We start from the raw sequence: 25,910 nt of genomic DNA on the forward strand, positions 1-25,910 counted from the left end.
TCATTTATTACTGTTGAACTGAAACTGAAATAAATTGAAAAACAAGTTCCTGAAACACTTTTGGCGCTTTGCTGCTCTTTGAGTGTGGTGTCCTGAGCAGCAAAACAAATAAATTCCAACAGCGTTCAGAATTTATGAACAATCCAGTTTGTGCCAGAGGGTTAGCACACTCTAGCAATATGGCTTTAATTGAAATCTTTGACTGTTTAAATAATTGTTTCTACAGTTATGGCTGTAGTTAAGCTGCACATAGTATAGCAAATACTTAAAACTCCCTAAGTGTCATGACATTCAGAGCCTATGTAACTTGTGGATGCAACTTCCGCAGCTGAATCCCCGACAGACGTCTAGTTAGTGGAGGCCTGATTTTCTGTCCAAAGGGCACCTCTGCTCCACATTTGCTGCATTTCTGTGAATATCCCTCATGATGCATAGATCTGTGAAATAGATGCGGCTGTGTGTCCTGTCATCTTTCTTAACGGCAGTGTTTTGTATGAGGTATGCACACACAGCATGTCAGTGTGCGGTCGCAGGGCATAGGTCATTGATCCTGTGTGGTGTGTGACGTGCATGAGTGTTGACTGTGTGATGTCAGGTCAGTCACCTCATCCTTCATCAACACCGACTGCTCCTCACTCTTCTTCGCTTTAATAACAAGCCAGGTTGTCCGATGTATTCGAGGGCTACTTTGTGTCAAGTAAAATGTACAACATGCTCAACACAAAGGCATTTCCGAGGAAACTATATTCTCAGTAATAATCAGACATTTTATATTCTCCAAAATCCATGGTTATCTGGAATGGCTCATGTGCTCTTTGTTGTTGTTGTGGCAAAGTTCTTCATAGAAAAGACCATGTTTACCACCTGCATCCATAAATCTATCAGGCTTTGATGAATATTTTGCCTCTGGGGCATTTCGGAAAGAAATCACCATGTAATGGAACTGAGACAACCTAAATGACTAACGGCGTCCCTAAGCATCCGCTCATGTTTGGCCATTTGTCTTCCCTGCATCCATGCAGCCTACAATCACTTCTGCATCCGTCTGTCATGCTAAAGCTTAAGATATTCCCAGCATGTTATCCTCATGTTCAGCCGATCATTTTATACTTCACTTGTTTATGGCAGTGACTGGGAAAACAGCCAGCTCAATTATTGAGTTCATCACATCTGTAAAGACAAGAACGCCCTTGATCAATGTCACTTCAAAGACGGGAAGGATGTGCCACTTGAAAACATCTCTTCAAGCCAGCGTTACAAACACAATGTAAATGAATGTAGTAGAAGAGACTTAACGAAACTGAAATCTGCTGTCTGTTCGGTTAAGGCCTGTCAAAATGGTGAGGACCCAAATGCAGACACCGTGTGGGAGGCAGCGGAAAACCCAAAGTCCAGAATCCAAAAGCACGCATAAAAAAAAGGCAGGCAAGGGAAAGTTCAAGACAAAACTCAAGAGAAAGGCACAGAGACACAGGAGGAGCAGGAGATGGGATGAGAACAGACGTGCTGACAAAGAGAGAGAAGAAAACACAGGCTTTGATACACAGGAATGATTAGTCAGTGAAACACAGTTGTACACACGGGAAGGATAGGGGAGAAGACAAACGTAGGAAGTAGAAAGTCACAACAACACACGTGAGTTTATCCCTGTTTGAAGCTCTGATGTCCTTTTGTTGATGCTTTGACTGCAGGTGTCCCGGTGGAACCACCTGTTTTCCTTCCTGGCGGTGCCAGCGGTGCTGCAGCTGTGTGTGCTGCCCTTCCTCCCCGAGAGCCCTCGCTTCCTGCTGATGGAGAGGAGGGATGAGGCCGGAGCAGAGAGAGGTACCGTAAACATGTGTGCCATCCCTCTCACTCGAGAAACGTCTGAAAGAAAGTGTACAGCCCGCCGCACCATAATCTAGTAGTGAAGTTTTCAAAAGTTATCCGTAAGCCCCACTTAGACTATACTGTAGCTTTGGGAGGAAGGTGTGATGTTAACATTACCTGGCATGAACAGTCATTTTAATCGAGTCCGGAACAGGTACGTCATTTATAAAGACACTTTAGGAAATAATGGGCTCGAGCTGCCTACACTGGATCACATCTTCACATCTGCAGCATTCTGAAGGATGACAGCCAGCCCTGTCACCACCCCTCCTCCTCTCTACTGCAGAGCCCTAAGAGCTCACACAATGGACTCTAATAAAAAGATGATTAAAGCCATAGCGGATGTGTTGGTCCTGCTGGAATCTGTAGCCTACCCTGAGAAAGAACTTTTCCCACTTTGAAAAAAAAAGTCTGTTCAGTATTAAATTTGTCGTCACCCTGTTGGCGATATTTCTATAGCTGTTCAGATGACTTCTGAATCGCCTGAATGATTCCCAGGCAAGTTCTGAAGTGTCTTTCGTTCTGTGATTTCTATGTGCATTTATGCGTTCATGTCCACGAGGAAAGCTGGGGATAATGATATCCCCGAGAGGCGTGAGTCACACCAAATTATGTCAATATGTGTCTCATGACGATGCGTTAAACTCTGAGTTCAGAGAAGGAGTGTGATGACTCAGATTCCCCTGACACAGTATCTCTGCCTCATGTCTCTCCCGCTCCGCCTCTCTTTCGGCTTTGGTGAGGACAAATCTATTGTGAGGACATGAAAGAGTTGAGTCAAAACTTTTTACAACACTCGTGCACACTCCATGTGCGTGTGCATGACATTCTAAAGGATGGCACAAACAGCGGCAAGTCTTGGCCATTGATAATATCCCACCATATATCCTCAATGGATGATTCAGTTACCAACAATTTTCTTTTATTAATCTCAGGAGAGATGTTTCAGTGAAAATCTGCGGGCAACAATAATTCACATGCCATGACAACAATAGTTCCACGAACAAATTGTGTCAGTGTCTCAAGAGCGTCCGCGCCGCGCTGTACGTTATGTGTGCTCAGCTCTCAACTCATCTGAGTGCATTTTTAGGCAGCACGGACTGTAACAGACAGTTCATAGCAGTAAATCTATCGTGATCCTGTTTAATGTTCAAATGCTGTGACATGAGGAGAAACAGCATGGGGTAGATGCAGAGCTCAAACTGCATGTGTTAACGAAGCATGTAGGGGAAAGTGACGTCAGATATGACTTTGATCAGTTTCTCTGGGGCGTTTTGAGCTCTTTGATGATCTCATCTATACATTATAGATGGGAATCCTCCGAGAGTTCGGCTGCTTGTGCTCTTTGTAAAGCAGCGCATCGTGTTTGTTTCTATTGAGCCCAGACTTACACAAAAGACTCCGTGTCAGAGGACTTTACAGCTGATGAAGCACTTCTTTTGATGTCGATACTCAGACCATAAAATGAGAGAGTCCACTTCAACAAGGAGTTTTTGACTGCACGGTATCGATCATCTTAGCATATCAAACAGATTGTTATACCATACTTCTTCTTTTCGTGCTTTAGCTGTCTGGCAGTAAAATGCCAGAAATTCTCATCTAGTAGAATATACAAATTTGTGAAGATGGGAAATAACTGAGGCATCAAGATGTCACTTCCTGTTGCTGCGTCTCATCCCCAAGTCGTCAAATACTGAAGTTTTGGTTGGCAGCTCGGGTCAGACGCAAACATAAAGCATTAGCATTGGACAACATGGCGATGATGCTGAATATTCAGCCATCTTTCTCCAGGAAAGTTACGTTTTGTTGATTCACTGTTTGATTTCATGGCATTTAGCTCTTGTTAATCTAGTAAATCATCACCACTGTGCACATACAGCAAGTGAGACATTCAGACGCCTCATGTGGGGTCTCTTCTCCTCCCCTTATCTGACATATCTGACAGAAACATTAGTAGATATCAAGAATGATTTGCAGACTTGTGACTCAAGTCATTTGGTCAGTTCAAACTGGGGGCAGCGTATCACCAGATTAGCAAGCTAACTTCAGTAAATATCTCTTCAACATACATCGAGGTTATTAAGTCAAAACTGTTATTCTTTCACAATCTTTGGATAATTTTACTTCATGTTTCCAACTAATATTGTAACATATTTCACCTTTACGGCAAGTCAAGTCCTCAGTCAAGTCAAGAATGATAGTTCCTTTCAACAACTTCAAAGTCCAAGTCGCATCTCAAGTTATTTATTCTCTCTCAACTGTGACTTGAGTTGAGTCAAGTTAATAATAACAAATATCTTCTTTTGAAGCTTTTAAAGGTCCATTAAACACTTTCACAAACATTTCTGTGCAGATCAGGAAAGTGTTTTGCACATTCCTTTTGTGCATTTTATGATGAATACCAATGGTGTCCCTTTGAGAACTCACATCTAACTTTGTGCAGTGCAGTTAATCTGCAAACTTTATCGTTTGGTATTCAAGGGCAATGCTTGTACCCTTTCTTGATGAAGCACTTCTTATTTTTAGGTCGCTTTCTCGTTATGCCTTCTGTCTTTGTTTATTGCTGCTCCCAACCAAATAAATAATTCCAGCCTTGAGTCTGCTCAGCCAGTTGGAATGAGGAAGATTTTTCTCTGTTTACTGACACAGAGGACAAAAAGAGAAGTGAGTGAGTGTTGTCTTATCTATAAATCAACCACAGTTTAGCTAAAAACCATGCCAAAAGTGTAGACAATTTCAAACTTATGCCAATTCGGAAACTATTAAAGGCAAAAAATAATGTTTTGGTTTGATAATTCGTGAAAAATGCAGGGGCGTAACCAGGGGAAGGTAAGACCCATGATCCTAAACTATGACTGGCTGTTTGCTTGGTCAGAGACACGACCTTGCTGCAATGATCCAATGGTCCCATTTCCCAGGCTTGTCAGTTCTGTCAGGAAGAGAAAAGTAAATGATACACTTACTATGCTATTGTTTGTCATGGTCCAGCATCATATGATGTCAACTCTGCAACTCATGTACCAAACTTTTCTCCGACTGTTCCGACTCCAGAGGGCGTTCACAGAATGATCCCAGTTGAACAAACTATAATGTCCGACAGATCATGAGCGCACAATTAGTTCAAACCATGTTTGTAATTTCACACAAGAACACAAGAACAAGTGAATTAAATTTCCAGGATATCTATCTAGCACATCGTAGATTTGAAGTTTAGCACACAGGCTTATTTTTTTTTTAAATTATCATTATTGGTACTGTTATAGTTACAAACAGCTGAAGACCCAAATACAGATGCAGCAAGGATAAGAAACAACAAATGAGCTTTAATAACACTAGTTTCAAAGTCCAAAGATCAAAAATACAAACTGTGAGCAAATGAAAAGGCAACAAAAAGAATTTCATATCAACTAATAATTACAAAAAATATATATATCTTTAAATCAAAACACAAGGAAAAAAAAAAAAATTCAAATGTGACACACAGACGACAAACAAGCCACTGGGAAAATGTGGCGACAGTGACTGGCAGTGTGAAAAGCTCCTTCGGGAAGAGACGAGTCGTCGGTGAAAGGACATCCTGCCCACTGCCAGCCAAGATTTTGCTGGCACGAGTCTGAAAAACGCCGCAGATCAATGTTGTTGGCTTGTGTTACAACACTGCAGTCGGGGAATTGTTTGTCAGCACACAGAAATCTTGAGGGGCGGCCTTGTAGTGTCCTATTATCATCACGCAGTGTCAGACAGGAACAGCACGTTCTCCTGCACCCCGTCTCGTCTGTGGTGCGACTCACATCAGCAGTGGTCCTGCCCTCCATTTAAAGGTTGCAGAGGTTGTAGATGAGATAGATTTGTAGGCTTAACGCGGTCAATGTGATTGCAAAACTGCGCTTAATGTTTTTAGGATTGCCTTAACCCCACTGTGTTCAGTGTCCGTCTGTCTTTTCCCAGCGCTGAACCTGCCGACACATACAAAAAGCACACATTTACTTTGGGACTATAAAAAAGAAAGCGTGACGTATCACATTCCACTTGTAACGCATCTATATCTATATCTATCTATCTATCTATCTATCTATCTATCTATCTATCTATCTATCTATCTATCTATCTATCTATCTATCTATCTGTCTATCTGTCTATCTATCTATATATATATATATATATATATATATATATATATATATATGCATACACACACATATATATCTATATATATATATATATCTATATATCTATATATATATAGATATATAGATAGATAGATAGATATAGATAGATAGATAGATAGATAGATAGATATTTATATGATCACTGTCAGAATGGCTGAAGGCAGGGGGCTGAGGTCACTGGTCTCTGTTTACAGTAAGACATGCAGGTTTATCTTTCTTCCTGGCTTGTGAGGTTCTGTCTGATATCAGGCTCTATGGGATTAAGATCGTTTTGCTGTCACTCCCATTTGTGCTCCCTCAACTGCCCCTATGGGTAAGACTTTACGAATAAACATCACTGTTTATAAACCTTTACAATTGTTTAATTCATTGTTAAATAAACATGTTATTGTTTGTGAACGGTGGGATAACTATTTTAAGGTTATATAATGAACATTTAGTTGTTTTGGCCCCTTTCCCGATTCATGTCCTTTAACTGTAGGTATCTGCTACATAAATTTACCTGAATGTTGAACAAAAAACACTTAAATCTGAATACTGAGGGTCTCCGCAAAATATTAAGTGTATGACCTCACTTTATTCAACTAATATGAATTGGGACTGCATGTGCCTCCGGAAAGAATTGAAAAAGTTGCTGTTGCAACCACAGAAACACTCCTGTGATTGTGCGGATTGTTACAGAGCGGAAGGGTTTCCCCTCACAAATGATCCTTGGCTGTGTGGAGAGCGCTTTAACCAGACAACAGCCAAGTTTAATTTAGTTTTCTGTCATGCTGAGCGAATTACTGCCAGTGAGGAGGCTGAGTGGCTGTGCAAGAAGAGAGCCGCGCTGCAACGCTGGGAGGCTGAGTAACTTACAGGAAGGCGAGGCCCGATTTTGATTTTCATTAGCTTCATTTTAGCTGACAGCGATCATTGTAACATGCCCTTATTGATAGAGACTTTTTATTATTCATCATTTTGGGACATGTCTACTGAGAACACATAAATGAGCCGCAGCGGTTGACATGTTCCTGCATCACCACCAACAGAAGCACGTGCACCTCATCAGTGCACAAGATGTTTTGATTAAGCGTTTTAATGTGCCGTTGAAAATAGTCTCCAGCAAGTACATGATTCACTCCTGTTTGAGGAACATTTACTAAAAAGTACAGTGCACAGCTGATTTTGGAGGTTACTGACCATAAAGCAATGGATAATTCAAGATTTTCATCATCAGCAGGGACTAATGGCCTTAGGGGCCCACACTGGGAAACTACTGTGAAGTCTGAAACTACTCAGAGGTGGCCTATGGATTAGTGTTTTCGACCTTTCATTAGAATTTTGGACAGTAGAAGAATATTGAATAATTTAAGGGCCTCATTTGTGCTGGAACAGGATCCAGGATCCAGGACCTTTTAGGCTTCTCCTTTGTCAGTATCAAAGCCTTTAAAAAAATATTTAATGTTATTTATTTTTACATTCCTTTTTCATTCCCATTCCCAGTTCCCACTGGAAAAAGACTAAAAGAGCAAGAGACAAAGCATTCACGTCACACAGGGACACCTGAAGCTGTGTGTTTTATACCTCCCATGTTTTGGCATATGATTATTGTAAGTGCCCCGAGCAAAGTGCGCATCTATGTTATGAAATTTTGAGGGGCTGCATGGCTAAATCAGGGGGCGCATTTATAGTCGCGGTGCTTGCCATAGCACTGAAACGGAGCGGAGCAGATCGATCGATAGATAGAGGGACAGAACATGTCACTTTGTTCAGTCTCTTCACGTGCCTGCTTTCCGCGGTTGCAAATAGAGCTCCCAGCCCCAACGCAATTTCTCCTGTAACGATCAGCTGAAGGGAAATGATGGGAACATGAGAGAGAGTCAACAGGAGAGAGAAAAGACAAACAGAGAGCACAGAAAACCATGAACAGCTGTTTCTACGCACCTTCCCATGCTGATGTCAGGTGCTTATTGTGAATGCTCTGATTTACAGTCTAAATTAATGTTGCTCTGTTTGTAGTAACAGCTTTAGTTTTCTTTAGTATTATCAGCTAGCACCCAGGCATTTTTTTCTCACCACCTGAACAGCATCCAAGAGACTACCTGATATATAAATTAATCATCCTTTAAATTCAAAATGTGTCCATACTGGCCCTCTAGACAGCCTAAAAAGGCTTCCTGTTCCCACAGTAATGGCGTGCAATCGGTCTGTCAGTCAGGCTGCACGGTGCTTTAAAAGCTGTTTGCGGTTCTTCCCTGTGGCGCTGCGAGTGTTCAGGCCACAACAGTGACTTTGAGTGGAACCCCACTGTCCTCCTGCGGGGAAAATAAAATGGGTTGTGTCCACAGGGAGAATGACACTGTTACACATCCCACCACTATCAAATAAACATCAATACCATGTGGTGCTACTGACACCAGTGGCCCCAGTGTGACTCTGGATCAAAGAAGGTTTCAATATTTTCTATCAGCAGGGATAGTACTAATTTGGATAATAATTAGACTGCGGTAAGATCTCACAGAGGGCAACATGTTGTCTCTCCTTCCCTTCACTCTCTGATGGCTCTTTCATCACGGTAGATCTTTTTTTTTTTTTTTTTTTTCCAACACATTTGCACACCTAAACGACAGAATAAGATTATTTCAGATTATTACAGATTATTTCCAAAACGATGCAGGCACCTAATCTGCATGATATAGGAAAAGACCAGGTTTTGCTGTGAGTTAAGTTAGTTAGAACGTTAGTTCAAAAAGTCATCATTGGCTTTACACAAGTGGTCTCCCAGGTGAAAGTCCTTTCTTTCTCATCAGTCCACTCCAACCTCCTCCCTACATGGACTTTGTAACTCTTTAGGTAACGTCACCCGACATCCTGGTTTTGCCCCAGTCACTGCCATCTACCAGTAAACGTAAATATGGCCTGTAATAGGCTTGCAGAAACGACCTATACAGCTGTGAGTATGGTCTGTTTCTTTTAAAAAGTGTTTTATTTTTAATCAATTAAATTTTTTTTCATTTGCCATTTTACACACCGTATCTGATGAAATAAACCACGTTCAAATGCTGGCCATTTTCCTCTTAAGTCACGCTCCAGGCGGAAAGCTAAAATGTTGTTCAAGCTTGAAGTGTGTTCCAGGTTGATTGTCTCTTAAGTGTAGAGAATCTGTTATCTTTCAGCCACTTTCTGATTGATTGGCAAATGAAGAGGCAACGGGTGGTGAAAATCTGGAGGGACATTAGGCTGTATTTGAAAGTAAAACAACATATTTCATCAACAAATGTTGTTTTACCTTGAAATAAAACGCCCATGTCCCCCCCATTTTCACCATCATTTTTCTTTTCAGCTTATGATCAATCAGGAAGCTATAATTGGTCAGATCTCCTAAGTTTATACAACTCACAGCCTCAAGCCCAGCGTTATAACATTATTCTAGCACTTGAGCTTCCCACGCTGACCCTAAAGTCAAAGGAAAATGGCCACCATATGAATTTGGCAAACTCACTTTCTTTTCTTCACACAGTGGCTTGACTGGATCATTACTCATTCAAAGCATGTTTTACAGTTTGAGTCAGAGGCATTAGCTGGTGAAATTTTCACTTACAGTGGAACATGGCACTTCTGTCTGCTTCACAACAGTGGTGAGAGGAACTTGTCTCCCATGTTTTATGCCATTTTGGCTCTAAAAGGGCAAAACATCTAACACGCTGCTGCTGAGTTCTGCACTCATGCTGTTAAGGATTTAGGGGAATTATGATATATGAAATATTTCTTCTCCTCATGTGAGTGCAGAATAAACACATCCAACATGAGGCTATTATTTTTCAGCACCAGTATATGGGATATGAGTATATGGGGTATGTGGGACAAGTACATTCCTTTGCAGCACACCAGGGAGTTCCAGGCTTGTATTTTCAGCATTTTAACTCATGCCTCACACGCACCGCACCATAACACCCTGGAGTCCTTGGACAAGGTTTGAGTTTGTCCTCCTGCCTCCCGGGTAGTCGTTGTCCACCCTGTGAACCGTCCAACTCCCACATCGTAATGAGCTGCTTTTGGTCTCCGTAGGTGTGGAGAGATTTGATATTCCGGATCATGTCCTTAACCTGTACCCACTTAGACTTCCCATAACCCCCCAGGATTCACCTTTACATGAGAAGGGATTCAAGAGAAGGACGAAGCATCTTTACATGTCCTCTTTCCCATGGGTCCATCAGATTCAAGTTCACACAACATTCAGCTGGCCATGCTGCAAATGAAGCCTGGTTAGCTCTGCACACACAAATATACCTACAGGTCTCTGACTGAGAGAAAAATGTAGTCATGATGATGATAATGATGTCGATGATGACAACAACATCAACAACAACAACAACAACAACAATAATAATAATAATAATAATAAAAATAACAATTTACTCAAGTACTTTACTTAAGTGAACCTTTAAGGTACCTAAAATAATAACTGAATTATACATTATCATGATATATTTTAGATTCAAATAATATTTTGTTGATCCCTGACAGTTTGGGTTTTTACTCATTTGTTCCCCGTTTTATTTTGTGAGTCATATCCATGGCTGCCATGTTTTATTTTCCACTTCCTGTTTTTGTCTTTTCCCCAACATTTTTCAGTGTACCCCCGTGACTGGTTTGTTTACCAGCTTTTGTGTTGCCCACTTCCTTACTAGTCACTCTTTGTTGGGTCTGTTTCTGTCATTCTCTGTAGATTTATTGGTTCCTCCTCATTGCCAACTTTTTCACTTGCTTGCATTTTGGATTTTCTTGACTTCTGCTTTATTTTTTGAAAGCTTGCCTTTCGTTTTTCAGCCTGCCTGCCTCTATTGCTCTCATATGGGGTTCCCTTTAAGATCATACATTGGGGCCATTCAGAAGCCCCCCAGCAGATCAGTTATATTAAGTAGCTACACCACGGTCACCAGCATCGAAATTAATAATGAACACACTGATGCATCGGTAATTATAATAATTATTTGTTCATATAATATACTTTACTCTGATACATGTAATTCTGTATAATGAGTACTTTTACTGTATTCCAATTGACTTCAGTTAACATACGAATACTTCCTTTATCTCTGGTGGCCATGAATACGAATCAGTCAGCTGAGGATGATGCAACATTTTAGAACATTTTATATTTTATCCTTATAATTCATCATCTGTGATGCAGTAAAAGTCACATGGTTGTTGGAAGCGTGTACACTGAGAACACAACAGGACCAGAATTTAGCTTGAGGATATGCTACTAATCTCTCTGACGCACCTTGTGAAGCTTTAACGATGACAAACACAACCGCATTTACATTCCTAGTTTTCATCAGCACTCACAGTGTTCAGGCCTAACAAATGTGTCTTGTACATCCTTGTTAAACATTTACAGTCATTTCTCCTAAATTCTCATAATATATACGAAACTGCTTCCCACTCATCATCGCTCATTGACATGCGGCTGTTTTTTATTAACACAGTAAAAGCAAACAATGTGAGATTGAAAAAAAGAAACAACAAATATTTAGCCACTGACTCATCAGCATTATAACAGCTTTGTAGAGAAGAGCCTGTAAAAAACAAAGCCATGAAGTCCACTCTGCTTAAAAGTGATCCCCATGTAAATGGTCCTACACTCCACAGAAATATTAAAACACTCTAGACAGTATATGCAGATGCAGAAAAAAATGTGTTAGCTTAACATGTTGTAAAATTTACAATGATGATATAGAACCAATCACAATGTCTGCTTACAATAAATTTCAGGTAAAAAAAACAACCCCTGCATCAAGCATTAGCTGACATGCAATCAAATTGTCTTTCTTCATGGAGACCGCTTGACTTTACCCCAGACTACCAGTTGCTCTGAGATGTTGCTGTTGGATGCACTGTAAATCTGACAAGTTGACTTCACTTGGAGGAAACTAATTGCCTCAAAATGACGAAGCAAAGTAAACTAATCATTTTAAGTTGCTAAAACTTACAACAACAACTTACAATTAATGGTCTATTTTAAGAAATATATCCATTTGAGGATACTTTTTCACATGCTCAGCAATCCTTAACTTCTTTGATCGCAACGTATTGGTTGTTTATTTATGGTTATTGTGTCCTTTTTTAAAATGCGGATATACATTTATTTATCAATGTGTGTGTATCTCTGTATGTGTTTGTTTCTCAGCCTTCCAGAGGTTTTTGGGAAAGAAGGATGTGTCCCAGGAGCTGGAGGAGGTCCATGCAGAGGCTCGAGCTCAGGACAACGTACAGAGAGCATCTGTGTTACAGCTGCTGAGGAACCCAGCTGTGCACTGGCAGCTCATCACCATCATCATCACCATGGCCTGCTATCAGCTCTGTGGCCTCAACGCTGTAAGATGCAGCTCTTATTTCACCTCTTTCAAGATAGTCAGTGTAATCTTGTTTTCACTCTTTCAGCGCTCTCTCTACAGTGCTCTCTTACAGCGCAGCACATTTAGGACTTTGTTATTATTTTCTATTATCAAAGTTCAGATAATTAAAAGAATTAACTTTCTACAAAATGCTCACACAACCGGTCAACATCGTCTGTTATTTTTGGTCGTGGTGAAAAGATTCAGGAGGAACGTGTAGAATGATTCCTGTTTTGGTTTTACTGGAGAGGCTCAGACAAGAGAACGAGCCATTCTGCTTTCTCCTTTCCCAAACCATGCACAACGCGCCCAGTTGATTGTGATGTTTTTCCGCTTCACTTATTTCAGGAAGTGCTTTATTTTGGTCACCACAGTCTCAAGAGAGAAATATGTCTCTTGAGCTGTCAAATGGTACATTACGTTCACCAGCAAGTCACTGATTAGCCATCTGTCTGCCAGTGGCGCTAGGCAGGTAGTGAACATGCAGTGGCTGCTGCTGCTGGGAATGAAGTTGATAGGAGTGGTGGGGGTAAATCAAAAAGCCGTTAACACTAACTCAGGGGGAGTGCAGAGTCAGGTGAAACTGACTGAGGTTTCATCAATATAGCCAATCTTCTTCAGTCAGACATAGACGTCTGAGCCATTGTTAATAGAGAAATATAGAAAAGCTCAGCTTTAATGTGGAGCCTGGTTCACTCTCACATTGGAAATTGGTAGATTTAATCAAGTCAAAAGCCTTTTATCGAGCTCCTGGAAGAAAAAGCTCCCGTGTCCTGCAGCCTCAGTCAACTTGTTGCAGGACCGCTCACTCCATTAGAATTGGATAGTGCAAAAAAAAATTAAACATAAAGACACAGACATTTGATTTTTTTCCCTTGTTGTTGAGCTGATATGGTGAAGACATTTCTGTATAGGTAAAAAATGTCTCCAGTATTCCAGTACACCCCTGATAGCTGCACAGCTAACTGAGCTAACTAGCTAATGGCAGCTATGGCTGTCAGCAGTTAGCAGTTACTCTGAGGAAATGCTATCCCCTATTTGTTTTGAGAAAGAATACAATAGGTGGACTTTTTTATTTTTTTTTTTTTATTTTTTTTTTACATATTGCACCATTAACTGAAGAAATGGCATGCTGTCACACATATCAGTTCCTAACAATGTGACAAATAAGAAAAAAAATCAGTGGAGCCAGCTCTGTGCATGCACAGGTGTGATCTGAAGAAGATAATTAAGTTATTTTCATGGCTTTGTTCTAAAATAACAACATCTGTTATAGACGTTTAGAAAAGAATGTTACAGTGGTGAAATATGACTCATAAAATAACAACTACTCATGCAGTCCAGAGGATCAGTTTCACTGAAGGCATGAGAACCAGCGAGCATGAACAAGTCATTGTGACTCACTCTGTCCTGTGCACTTTACTGATAGGAAGAGATGTCTAACCATCTTCTGCTGTTCTGCAGTAGCAGAAGTACTGTGCAATTATGGAACCTAGACTGTCTGGTCTAGATATCCTACATGCTGCCACTCTTCTGCTTATTGCTGCCATCTGCCACTTAAAATAAAAAGCTGACAGCTGTGGACACAGAAAGACTGACTTTAGATGAACTAAATTTGCTTAAATGCTTGAAAATTAGCAATATTTTCATGGTAAACTAAAATACTGGCACTGTTTTTAAATCGATGTTGAGAAGAGAAGTAAGCTCATGTTATATTGAAAAGCAATATGCAATTTGGAAATTCTGTGTGTCTATTAAAGGATAAGTTCAACCAAAAATGAAAATGTTTTAATTATCTCCTTATCTCCTCCTTCCTGGGAAGTCAGGTGAAGTTTCATAGTCCCCAAAACATTTCTGGAGCTTCGCAGCCAAGCAGCATTGTAGCATTCTTCCGAACCACTTAAGCAGATCACGAGATGTTTTAAAACGCAAAACACAAAATGGCTCCTTACAGCTCGTCCTGTGCAGTCCCCAGACATTCTGAGAATCCAAATTTGATTTTGACACATTTACTCCCTCAACACTTAGTTTAGCTCATGCACGCACTTCAGATGGGTTGTTCGCTAATGCTTTTAGCTTAGCAGCTATGGTGAAGACTTCGGTTGGAAAAAGTGTGTTAATAATGTCTCTTGACTTGGATTACGGCAAACAAATTGTTTGGAGCCATTTCACGTTTATTTTCTGTTGTTTTTACTTTTTCACATTTTAAAACAAGTGCCCAGATATTTCAATTGTTAAGGAAAATGCTGCAATGCTGTTTTGTTGTGAAGCGCCAGAAAGGTTTTGCGGATTATGAAACTTCAACCTCATTATGATGTAGATGGGGGTAAGTATTGACTGGATTCTCATTTTTGGGTGAAGTTGTCCTTAAAGGCTCCACTAGTGAGAGCAATGTGATCAAAAACGATCATGTTAAGACTCATGACTCATGACTCATGACAATAAAATGTTAGCTTTCCTAAAATTCATTTTATGAGAATATCATCAAATGTGCAGAAATGTTCATCTTTGGTAGGTTGATTGACTTTTTGGTAATATAACACAAAGCTATGAATCATGAAGTTGATCTGAATTATCATAGATATGAATGGGACTTCATTTGCATACATTTTCATCCCAAGAAGGCAGGGATGTAATTTAGCTCGCACGGAAAGTCTTTATTTGATTTCATTCCACTTCCCCATCACTGTCAAATAACTCCTGTATAGATTATAGTCTGAGGATGACATGGTGATCTCTCAATGTGCTGCTGGGAATTTGAGTGCTGACAACTGAGATACATTTCTGCCACCAGTCACAGTTCCAGTTTTTCGGCTTGTGTGAAAAAAAAGAAAACCACAATTTCTGACAACGCCTGCATGGTTTGTATTCTCCTCGTTCCCTGTCAAAGGGATCACTGGATGAAGATGAAGTGCAAGCCAGGTTATAGGCGAGAATGTGGAGAAAAATATGTTTGATTTATGCAGATTTTCAGCTGCAGGGCATGTTAAATCCAAGGAGGTCTTTATTCATGTTTTTAGAAATGTTAGTGGTGGTGTTGATCCGGTTAAGTGTTGTGGAACAGTAAACTGGGTGAAACACAAGAAACAAACTCGAAGTGTTTAAAGAGGCTCCTGATTGATTGAAACAGAAGTAAATGGGTGGTAAATGGACTGACAACACTTGTCAAGTTCACACGCATTTAACACACTTGTGGGCGGATGTGGCTCTGGAAGTAGAGTGGGTCATCTTGTTATCAGATCGTGTGTGAGAATGGTTGAATGTGACAAGTGTTGTACAGCACTTTGAGCGGTCAGTGGACTGGAAAAGCGCGATAGAAATGCAACTCCAAACAGCATTTATTTATGGTAGAGGCAGCCATGCAAGGTGCTCATAAGGAGTGATGCAGCGTTTCCTGTCCCCATGACATTCCTTTGCTCAGTTCAGTCACACTTACACACTCATTTGCGTTTAGTTATTCTACACCTGTGAGAGGGACAATGATGGCTTAAAGGGCCTCGTGGACACATGATATTAGATGGTCACCAGAATCCAGCCTGAAATCAGTTTAAAATGTCACACAAACATTATAATCTTTGTGACTGGATGCCACGTATAATCCTGGTCTTTAGCTGGTCACTGTGAAGCAGCTGGTCGTCAGTACGTTTGTCAGCAGTTACATTAGCAACAAGTAGAGCTGGTCAAGGCAGAGCAGCCCGAGGGCGGCAGATGCCACACCAACAAATCATTTCTCCACGAAACATGACCCAGTTTCACCTCAATCACTGAATGAAGGTTTAAAGGTAGGCATTTGTACAAGTCATAAAGTTGTATTTCTGTACAGTAATCTGTGAGGTCCGGTCCCCAAGCGACACACTCCTCTGCCAGCGTTCTTCTTTTTATACATGCATGGCAGCATTGTGAAACAAAGAAAAATAATATATGTCCTCCAGTGCAGGATGAGTCATCAACATTTTAAATGATTTCCCAGGAAGTTACAAACAGTACACTACCATGAGACCTACAAACTGGCTTTGGCCACTGTTGGGCCTGATACTGGCTTATAGATGAGATGCTGTTTATTAAATATGAAATTAAAAATGAATTTTGAATTTCTTTTCCATAGATCTGGTACTACACAAATGGGATCCTTCTGGAGGCAGGCTTTGCCAAGAACATCATCCCCTACATCACACTGAGCACCGGGGCCATTGAGACTTTGGCTGCCATCGCCTCAGTGAGTATTGAACTTTATGACTTTACAGCTGTCTGATTATGAGCATAAAGCTGCTTTTGATATAAATACTCATTTTTATTCGTTTTGTTTAACTTTAAGAAATCCAGGTCGTGCCCTTTTTTGGTTCGATACTTTAACCATTCAGGAAAACACACCCGCGCGTCAGGATAAATGCACCAAGTGTTACGTTTCAGACAAGATGTAGTCGGAAGTGCCAGATTCAGTAAGAAAGGCCCACTCATGTCTCTTCATTAATCGAGTGTGTATATGCCCTGTGCGGGCTGCGATCTATTTCTGTGATTCCTCTCAGCGCAATGTGATTGAAGCTGATCTTTGATCTGCAGCAGGGAGGAGAAACCCACTGAGCGACTTGGCTGCGAGGTGACTGACTTCAAACACCAGCATGTAACCATCAGATATCGGCTTTCTCTCCTGTCCTGCCGTTTTTCCCCCATGATCTGCAGCCAACTCAGCCCCAGCTACCTTTGATGAACGCCACCTTTTTTAAATTGCAAATAATAATGATAATTAGACTGGCATTCACAATGAAACTACTATATCCAACAGTTTGGATTAAGGTTGAATAAGACAAATTAGATTAATTAATTTACCTCATAATAGTGAGAAGGGTGTGTGTCGCTCATCCACTGCCAGGGAAATAGCAAATACATACAAGGCAACATTTATTTTGGTTAAAGAAAATCACAGTTTTTGACATCTTTTCTTAAGGGAAGCAAACTGTGTTGATACTTCATTCCTACTGATTTGTATGAGCCGCATGTTCACCATCACGGCAACCTTGACATCCGATGAGGAAGATTAATTTGATTTGTGGTTTCAGGAGCGTCAAATATTTATGATATTCAAATCAAAGTCTCCCCCTGGCTGTAAATTGTGGCTTTTTTCATTTAAGTGGCAAACATTTCAAAGGTGAAGTTTAATCCCCCAAAATCCTGTGATATGTGCTTCTTTACATGACAAGTTGAATACACCACAGGGTGCACTCAGCTGCAGCTCTGGTTCCATTAGTGATGCCTTCACACAACACAGAGCTGCCAGCACACAAACAGAACACATTGTGTGTTTTCTCACACATGTGCACGTCATTTTCATATCCAGATCAACAAGGGGTAAAACACTGTGCAATAAAAAGCTCAGTGTATGCACGAGCAGGTCCGCTGCAAGCTATGAATACTATAGCTATAAATACTGAGCATCTACGAGGATAGATTACATGTCTTTTCACATCTGCAGTCTAGTGTTAATGAGTTTTGGGAGTACCCAGGCAAGGTACCCAGGAGTACCCAAGCAAGAGAGAAGGAGAGGACTGTTGCTTATGGATTGTTGTACATGTATATATCATAAAGTAAGAAATTGATTGAACCTGTGCAGTCCAATTTATTTTTATATAGAAGGTTTTACCAATTGATTTATTTTACTTAATATAAGTCATACAGATTTTCATTTTTGTACCATTGTTGTAATTGGTTACTTCCCACCAATCTATTATTGCTGTATGTTGTGTCTCAGATGGCATGTTTAGCCGACTCTCCATGGTAGCCCTGAGGTCCCTTGGACTGGTGCTAGCAATATGAGGATGTTTTGGTGACTCGGGCCCAATCCCAAACCCGCTTTGCTTATTTATGCCTAGGCTCGGGGTATCCCAATGATAGAAGGACAGAGGGTTAGGGTGAAGTGTTTAGGATGACACAACCCTCCAAACTGAGGTTTTATTAGAGGCAGAGTTTGAACCAAGGGTTTATGGAAACTCTCTGTTGTTTCAATGTACTACAGTCCTTATCTTTACAACAAGCATAAAACAATTTCTACTCGTTTGCTGATGTCTGGGTAGCTAACTAACTACCTAGCTAACACTATATTGTAATTGCTGATTTCTGCATGACAATCCCACATTCTGATGTATTTCAATGTGCCCTTGATGAAATGGGAAGCCGTAAATTTCAACAAAGCTGCTGCTTTTGCTACAAGGGGTTGCTTCTGTTAGCCGAAAGCCAACACTAAGGTTAGTGGCCAGATCATGAAGTTGTGTTGATTTTTATTTGATGACTTGATTGCCAACGTGAAGTCTTGAGCAAACCTTGACACAGTAACACAAGAGAAATCACCACAGCTGAATACAGTGTCCAAAAAAGTGCCCAGTGGCATCTATTTGCATACATGTTATTGACGCCAAATGATCACATGTTAAACGGCTGTCCTATTTCATAATGGGAAATTTTAACTCCGTTCTGAAGGGGTAGGTAAGGAACAAAAACTGGAAATGGGATTGGGCCTTTTTGACTGCTTGTCCCTACAGTATGTGGTCACAGATGTGAAGCAGTGACAAACAAAACCACAAAGACAACACAAACTTGCTTTAAATTATTATATGAAACTTTTCTTTCTTTGCATGCAAAAAGAAGCATTAAAGTGAATATTTAAGATACTTCATTCATCATGCCATCCAGGTCTGTCACTCTGCACTATGATCACAGAGCATTAAACAGAGTATCTGACTGAGAGACACGGGCTGTAACGTCCTTAAGATGTCTTCGCAACGGCTTCATGTGTTAATTGGTCAAAATTTTACGCTTTGATCCAATAATCATGTCCCTGGAGTGGAACATCCTTGAACGATTGTCCTCCGACCAGGACGACCAAATGTGTTATCTCCTCCAACGCTAATATAACACCTTCTGTCTCCAGCAGCTTATTAAGGGAATTTTAGTTGTTGCTTGTGGCAGTTTTTTGCACATCCAGTACAAGGACACCAGCTTGTGGTTGCGGTACATGTATATGGTCTGGTGCAAGCGAGGTGAAACTGTCGGTCTAACACTGCATTGATAGATGATTCTGAGTAAAATAAGTGGGTGTTCAAGATATATGTAATAGGCGGATGAGTCAGCCTTTTTATTGAAATACTGTATTTTTCAGCATTGCAAAAACGTGTGGATAGAGAAGGTCACAGATGAAATGTATCAGGAAAATTGCTGTATAAGCAGCAGGAATCCGTCTTTGAACAACTGTGATACCCACCTGTTCAGGTGGCCTACCTGCTGGTGCGTACAGATGATGCAATTTTTTATTTTTTTTTGTCCCTGCCCCTCAAATATCCTAAGTCCACTACTGGTTGGAGTTTTAAAAAAGCACTAACTCCTGTCGTTTTGTTCATTTTCCCTTTAGGCCCTCTCCTTTCATGCTCCCATCTCTGTGTGTTCATGGAGTGACGTCACACAACTTGGGATAACAGTTTTGGTTTTTTTTGGTGCTATTTAGATGTTTACGAGTCAAGCATCTTCCCCGCAATTCACACTGCCCGGAGTCAAATTCTATCCGTTCATGTCCCCTTGCATCTGTTCATATCTTTCAGTTAGCTTAGTTTGCTTAGTTTTAGTCTGAATGCATAATTAGGCATCAACCAAAGTCTTGTCTGCATATTTATGAAGCTCTTCTTAACGCGTTTGTTCTCTTTTATACCCTCCTTTGTTATTTCTGAGCTTAACTCAACAGTGATAAAGCCATTGGGAAACACGTTATGAAAAAAGAAAAATGTCAGTATGTGGGATTACTTAATGCAAAATGCTATCTGCTGAGCTCGTGTCCTCTTTTCCAGTGCCCCACTGAGCCATCGCCCTTTCACTGCGACACACTTGTCACTATCCGGCTTGCTAACACGCGGGAACTGTGAAGTGTGTGCCATCCCACATTAAATCACACACATCGGGCTTTGTCGTCACACTCTGTTGCCCAGAAAGGCAAATTAAAGTCTAAACCCAAACAAATTAACACAGAATACAAAAAACTGACCTGACGGTAGCAGAGAAGCTTTTAAAATTCCAGTAATCCTACAGATAGATAGATGAGGTGAACATATCAGTATTCTCCGTTCATGTCTTTGTCCTACAAGGTCATTTGTGTGCTGATTATTCAGCCTTGCAAGGCGGTCAAAGCTTTATTGTTACTGTATCTTTATGCGACAGATTTCCTCATTCAGAGCCCCTCCCAAGTTTTTTTTTTTTTTTACCAGGCATAGCGGAGAGACTGTATGTGAAGTGCCAGTGGTGCCTTAAGCCGTGGCCAGTCATCTGTAATGGCTCATCTGCTTAGTTATGTGATGAATAATGTCCAGACATTAGTCCTGCCAACCTTCAGGGTGAAGTCACCAGTCTGACCTCTGTAGAGCCTACCAAGAAGTGGAATACCGTTTTTTGTGCGAGAAGGGTCAGTTATTCAAGTTCCATTGGTAGTTTATAAGGTTGCAAGTCATTAAAGGATCATTATGTAAGAAACTTTAAATAAGTGAACTAAGATTATCCACAGAGAGTCAAGAAACAACAGTGTTTACATTATGTTCTTGTTGGCTACTGTGTTGCAGAGATGTTTACTAAAGATATCATGCTAACCAGCTTGCACCATCCTGTCCTGTCTTGTTATGTCACTTTGTACTCCAACAAGTGATTGGCCGATGTATGCTAGCAGCAAGTTCATCACACTTTACTAGCTCCGTTAGCTTTTAGTCTAATGAATAAACAAAAGAAAATCTCCTTACAACTGTTGTCCTTCAAACAGACACAACCCCACAAGTTTATCTCTTTTATCAAACTAAGCCTATCCTAACTGCATCATGAAGTCAACGTAAAATATACATACTCAAAACTTGGCATAAACATAAAAAAACTTACCAAGACAGTCTCCTCAATAACTCCTCAATTCAAAGAGTAGGATATGAAAATGTTCTGTTAAGCTGAGCTGCATCGTTCTTGGTAACTCCAGTAACTCTAGTTAGCTAATTGGGCCGCTGCCTCCACAGCTAATTGAACTATTTGCATACAGCAAGTAGAAGTAGAAAAGTGAGCAGCAGTTAGCGGTTACTCTGGTGAAATCCTGCCCCCTATGTTTATGGAGCAACCTTCAACAGTTGGCCATATCTTACCAGTTGCACCTTTAGAGCGTTAGCTTCAATACTGAAGAAAGAGTGCTCTTGATACATAGGCGTCAGCTGAAGATTTGTGCACTGCAATATACCTCTCAGGCACTGCATGGCCTGACGGTCAAAATTTCAAATGTCAGTACAGTCCTAAAGGTTGACCTCTGATAACCTCAGAATTATCAATTTCAAGACCTTAAGATCATTGGTCTTCTTTACTTTGAAATGTTGACATAAGCAATTTTCTTGTTTTTGTTTTCTTGTTCACATGTCCATGACTTTCATGGCTGTAAAGGAGGGGATGGTGGTGGAGTTACCGGTGGAAAGGCTAGCAAGCCAGTGAGCGCTATTTGAGACTGTGTTTCAACATTTGTAAACTTGAAACCACTGGATTTTTGTGTAACTGGAGACCTCAGGACATCTCTATTTGTGGTATTTTAAGCCAAAACATGATTTTTTTTGTCTAAACAAATAACAGATGAATTTAAACCTAAAGAAACCTTGATTTTCAACACATCAGTGGTTAACAGTAACGCACATTGCCAGCATTCATTCCGGTAACAGGGTTGCAAGCACTCTATCTGGATATGTTGTCAAGAAACAATGGCTGCTTAAGACACACTTTTCAAGTGTGTAGGGGCAAGTGTGTGATAATGACAGGTAATCAACAGCTGGCATGTACATGAGAGGACTGAACACCAGTCAGTTAAACAAGGGTTCACTTAATAACACACACACACGCACACACACACACACGCACGCACGCACGCACACACGCACGCACACACACACACACATCTATTTTTGTCTCTCGGGTCTCATTTCTTATTGGTGAGTGCATATACTTTCCTCAACAGACACTTCAATTCTGTCCCCAGTCTCTACATACATATATACAGGCTCACAAACACACACACGCACACACACAGACACACACACACGCATGTGTTCATACATATTCAGTCTGTAACACCTTCAGAGACCGTAACGAGCCGCGGCTTTACTGGTGGCTTGTGTGTGTATGTGTGTGTGCATCTGTCGGTGTGGGGCTGCAGCGTGGGTAGTGTCTGGGAGAGAAACGGCCAATGCCTTCAGGGACTAGTGGGACGTGCAGAGATCCACACACATTCTCACACATACACACACACACACGCTCACACACACTCACACACAGTGCTTGTTAAGGCAATCCAAATCTAAAGCGGATAGACTCTGCAACATAACCTGCTGCCAATGGGAAGCCAGTCGAAATAAGCAAATAATAGCCACAATAAACCCCTGGAGGCTGGAGCAGTCAAAATGTCTTAATCCTGTGCAGGGACACCCACTGTATAAATACTATGGACCTTTTACCACAATCTTATGTCTCATGAAATCCCACTGGTCAGGCAAGTTGAGGGTAGTAGCATGAATATTTTAATGCTCTGAGGCCACGATGAGGGAAGTCCTGCAGCAGTGGGGGGAGGACTCTGCTTTTAGCTAAGTCTTGGCTTGAACGTGGCTGTGAGTGGGTCCGGCCTCCATCTCGTGTCCCACACTAGATCCATGACACCAGGGCAGAGGGTGAGAAGTGCCTGTGGAATTATTGATGAGCCACGTGCAGTATTATTGCATATGACAAAATAAGTGTATGTGCCATGTATCATGCAGAGGGCATCTCCACCAACCACCAACATTCGCTGCCTCTTCCTTCAGCAAATCTTTGCCTTCAAGTTATTTTTTCATTTTCTTGTTCACTAATGTGACCATATGGCACACACAGTATGATCTAGGAAGCTGAGAAAAATAAAGTCTCAAATAGATGGCGACATATTGATCACACACGTTTCATCTGCTATGTGAAGCAACAACTGCTGTTACAAGGCTAAGCGGGAGTTCAGACTGAAAACAGTCTTGTTAAAACAACATGAGGGGCTGTGACGGTGAGACATTGAAACGTGATCAGGGAAGTCCAGTTTGAGTGAAAGCATATATGTAATAGAGGCAGGCACTTACAACTTGACGACACAGAGCACAGTGGTGGCGGACTCAGGATGTTTGAAGGGCAGGGGCCAAAAAAAAAAGGACACCAGCAGTATGTGGTGGGGCACCAGCGTGCAGAAAGTCCTGATTCATTTATGGTGGGTATGTTGACCACGTTTTGTCCACTGGAAGGTCACCCTATACGCACTTTCACATAATTTCTTTGAACATGGGGGCAGTCCCTTCCCTATAGGTGTGGGAGAAAAATATGATTCTCTCTCATTATGTCTCCATACATTAGGAGGTCTTATGTATCTTGCTCTATGAGCAATCATCTTATGGTCTCTGGAACCTAGAACTCTACTACTACTACTCGCTACTGTGGATACATCTACAAAACAGATGTCTGGTGAACCAAGCCAAGGCTAAGCTAACTATCTATGTTAGCAGACTAAGTGTCCCTGACTTATTTTACCTTTAGTCCTCTGGCTAGAGGGGAGATACTCTGCATCACCCCCCTTAAAAAGATAACCATGTATGGAAGCAATGCTTCCGGAGGCGATAGATATATTTTGGGCATTTGAGAAGACTTGTTAAGATTATCATGGCAACAATCAGACAGACTGTTATTCTGCTCCTCCACGGCCATGTTCTATAAACTATCGCAAAGTATCTCCTCAGTGTCTCTCCTGAATGGTCAAGGAAGCCAGAATTTCCACAATATAGGGTACTTCCGCCAGCCCACCAGTGGAGGGCATTTGCTAGTACATTTCAACTTCGTGTGGTTGGATTGATGCAACAGTCTATGTGTGTTCTTCTGTACATGAATGCTTTGATTAGGGAGAAATTAAACTTCATTTTGAAGAGTAAAGTACTAAAGTTTCCTGGACGATAGTCAATTTATTCTGAACCTCCCACTCAGCCCTAGCATGAATTAATTATGTCAGGTGTTTATAAATTAATGGTCAAATTGAAATTTTACACTGATGGCTGCACTAGATGGAATGAAATCACCAGAGTCAGAATGATTCATCTTCTGGGGACCGTGAATGTCTGTCCAAATATGTCCTGTCAATCCATCTAATATGTGTTTACACATGGACCAAAGTGGGGGAGGTATTGACCGCTCAACAGATTGACATTGTCATCAATAGAGCTACGAAACTGGCATGGCAAAAAATAGGTTAATAGTCACATGTTTCTTATATTATCCTGTTCTTTTTCTCCTCTCTCCAGGGCTTAGTGATAGAGCGAATTGGGAGGAAGCCCCTCCTTATATTTGGTTTCGCTGCCATGGCCGTGTTCTTCAGCCTACTCACGGTGTTCCTCAATTTCCAGGTAAGCCACCCTTCCTCCTCTTCACTGGCCTCATTCTACACATAGTGTCAGTGGAAGGATGTCTCAAAGCACAGAGGTGCTCAGTACTGCAGCCCAAATATACTCACAGGACTCCCAGTTGCCATGCATTTATGTTATATATTTCTTTCTGCGTATATGTAATGCAGTTATTACATTTTCCTGAATCTATTTGCCGATGTTTGCTGCTTAAAGGAAAAAAGACAATCACTCATTTTCCCAACATATTTGCTGCTCAAGACTGAGCTGTAACCTACATTTTGGTCCTGGTCACTACATTATCATCTCTCTTATTGCAGGACAGTGTGTCATGGATGCCCTACCTCAGCTACATCTGTATACTGGCTGTGATTGCTTCCTTTTGTTCTGGGCCAGGTAAAACTATTGACCTACATAACCAGCTGAGATTCTCTCTTTGTTCTTCTTTGTCTGTCTTGATTTCCCTGAGTGCTCCACTCACTTGAAACTGCACTTGAAAAGAAACTGAATGACCAGACTTCGGAATTCATATTTGCTCAAACAGTTGTTGAATAACTGCGTGACCTAACTCTGGTCCTCTGGAGCATCAGCTATTAGGATCACAGTTGAAGGTGCTGTCATATATTAGCATATTAAATAGGAGCCATACAGTACATATATAGAATAACACCACACATGCACAGGGCACAGTGTGAGTGTGCACAGTTGGTCTTGGTAGGAGGTTGACTTTGAGTTTCAAGGTGAGGCTATTGCTGTCACCACACATATAGATCGCTTCTGAATAATAATGTCTCCAGGGAGCATTAATCCAGCAAAGTGCCTCCGCGTATCAGCATGATATGAGAACAGTTGCAGCAAGTGTGGGAAAAACTGAGGCGTGGACTAATAGAAAAGCCCCTCAGCTGTAGCCGTTCATTGTTCATTGCCTTGCTCAGGTGTACTTGTGTAAACCTCAGTAGAGGCGAGCTCCTTTTTATGGTATTTACATTGCACAGCTAATGATTTATGGCCCATTCAAACAAACAAAGCCCCTCACTTCTTAGAAATGG

At 41.1% G+C, this 25,910-nt stretch overlaps 1 protein-coding gene across 2 annotated transcripts in view; it reads left to right on the plus strand.

The window, feature by feature from the left end:
- slc2a9l2 (solute carrier family 2 member 9, like 2) overlaps positions 1 to 25,910 on the plus strand; it is a 102,042-nt gene that overhangs the window by 31,673 nt on the left and 44,459 nt on the right. For both annotated transcript variants that reach the window (XM_037100574.1, XM_037100573.1), the window contains exons 7-11: positions 1,692 to 1,824; positions 12,214 to 12,401; positions 16,527 to 16,637; positions 24,763 to 24,864; positions 25,182 to 25,257. In XM_037100574.1, the coding sequence (XP_036956469.1) occupies positions 1,692 to 1,824; positions 12,214 to 12,401; positions 16,527 to 16,637; positions 24,763 to 24,864; positions 25,182 to 25,257 (610 nt within the window). The remainder of the gene's footprint in view (positions 1 to 1,691; positions 1,825 to 12,213; positions 12,402 to 16,526; positions 16,638 to 24,762; positions 24,865 to 25,181; positions 25,258 to 25,910) is intronic.

The sequence above is a fragment of the Acanthopagrus latus genome, chromosome 6 (assembly GCF_904848185.1).
Source record: "Acanthopagrus latus isolate v.2019 chromosome 6, fAcaLat1.1, whole genome shotgun sequence".
In the NCBI taxonomy this organism is placed as follows: Eukaryota; Metazoa; Chordata; class Actinopteri; order Spariformes; family Sparidae; genus Acanthopagrus; species Acanthopagrus latus.